Below are 889 nucleotides of genomic sequence, written 5' to 3'. Positions count from 1 at the left end.
AACATATTAGGCATTCGAAAATAGTTGAGTGAGGCGAACATGATAACCACTACACTCATCACCAGGCACACTCAGGAAACATGGCGGTGGCAGGTGTTGTGAGTGTGAAGGTTATATATGAACAGGAAGGGGTATATATTCACTCATCTTGTGGAAAGACCAACGACCAAGACAGCTTGATTTCAGGAATATTATGTGTTTTAGAAAAGGATGCTGAAGTAATTGTGGACTGGAGACCATTGGATGAGGCACTGGATTCTTCTAGTATTTTCTATGCTGGAAAGGACTCCAGTTCAGTTGTAGAATGGACCCAGGCCCCAAAAGAAAGAGCTCTTTGAGGATCAGAACATCCGAACAGTTATGAAGCAGAGTGGGACATGGTTAGTACAGTTTCATTTAAAAAGAAACAACATACCAATGGAGATGCTCCAAGTCATAGAAATGGGAAAAGCAAATGGTCGCTCCTGTTCAGTTTGACAGACCTGAAATCAATCAAGAAAAATAAAGAGGGTATGGGCTGGTCGTATTTGGTACTCTGTCTAAAGGATGACGTCGTTCTCCCTGCTCTACACTTTCACCAAAGAGATAGAACACTTCTTGTGAATTGTCAGAATAAGAGTCTTTCACAGTCATTTGAAAATCTTCTTGATGAACCTGCATATGGTTTAATACAAAAAATTTAAAAGGATCCTTATATAGCAACTATAGGAGTATTTTCCAAAGTCACAAACTACATTTTTGATAGTTTGAGAGGCAGTGATCCCTCTACACATCAACGACCACCTTCAGAAATGGCAGATTTTCTTAGTGATGCTATTCCAGGTCTAAAGATAAATCAACAAGAAGAACCAGGATTTGAAGTCATCACAAGAATTGATTTGGGAGAAAG

At 39.5% G+C, this 889-nt stretch overlaps 1 protein-coding gene across 1 annotated transcript in view; it reads left to right on the top strand.

Moving 5' to 3' along the window:
- The first annotated feature begins 80 nt into the window (after nucleotides 1-80).
- LOC105815466 (TBC1 domain family member 15-like) overlaps nucleotides 81-889 on the top strand; it is a 13,301-nt gene continuing 12,492 nt past the window's right edge. The window contains 1 exon segment of the mRNA XM_012650627.1: nucleotides 81-888. Coding sequence (XP_012506081.1) covers nucleotides 81-888 — 808 coding nt within the window.

The sequence above is a fragment of the Propithecus coquereli genome, unplaced genomic scaffold (genome assembly GCF_000956105.1).
Source record: "Propithecus coquereli isolate 6110/MARCELLA unplaced genomic scaffold, Pcoq_1.0 Scaffold336, whole genome shotgun sequence".
Taxonomy (NCBI): domain Eukaryota; kingdom Metazoa; phylum Chordata; class Mammalia; order Primates; family Indriidae; genus Propithecus; species Propithecus coquereli.
This window is presented reverse-complemented; position numbering and strand designations above follow the sequence as displayed.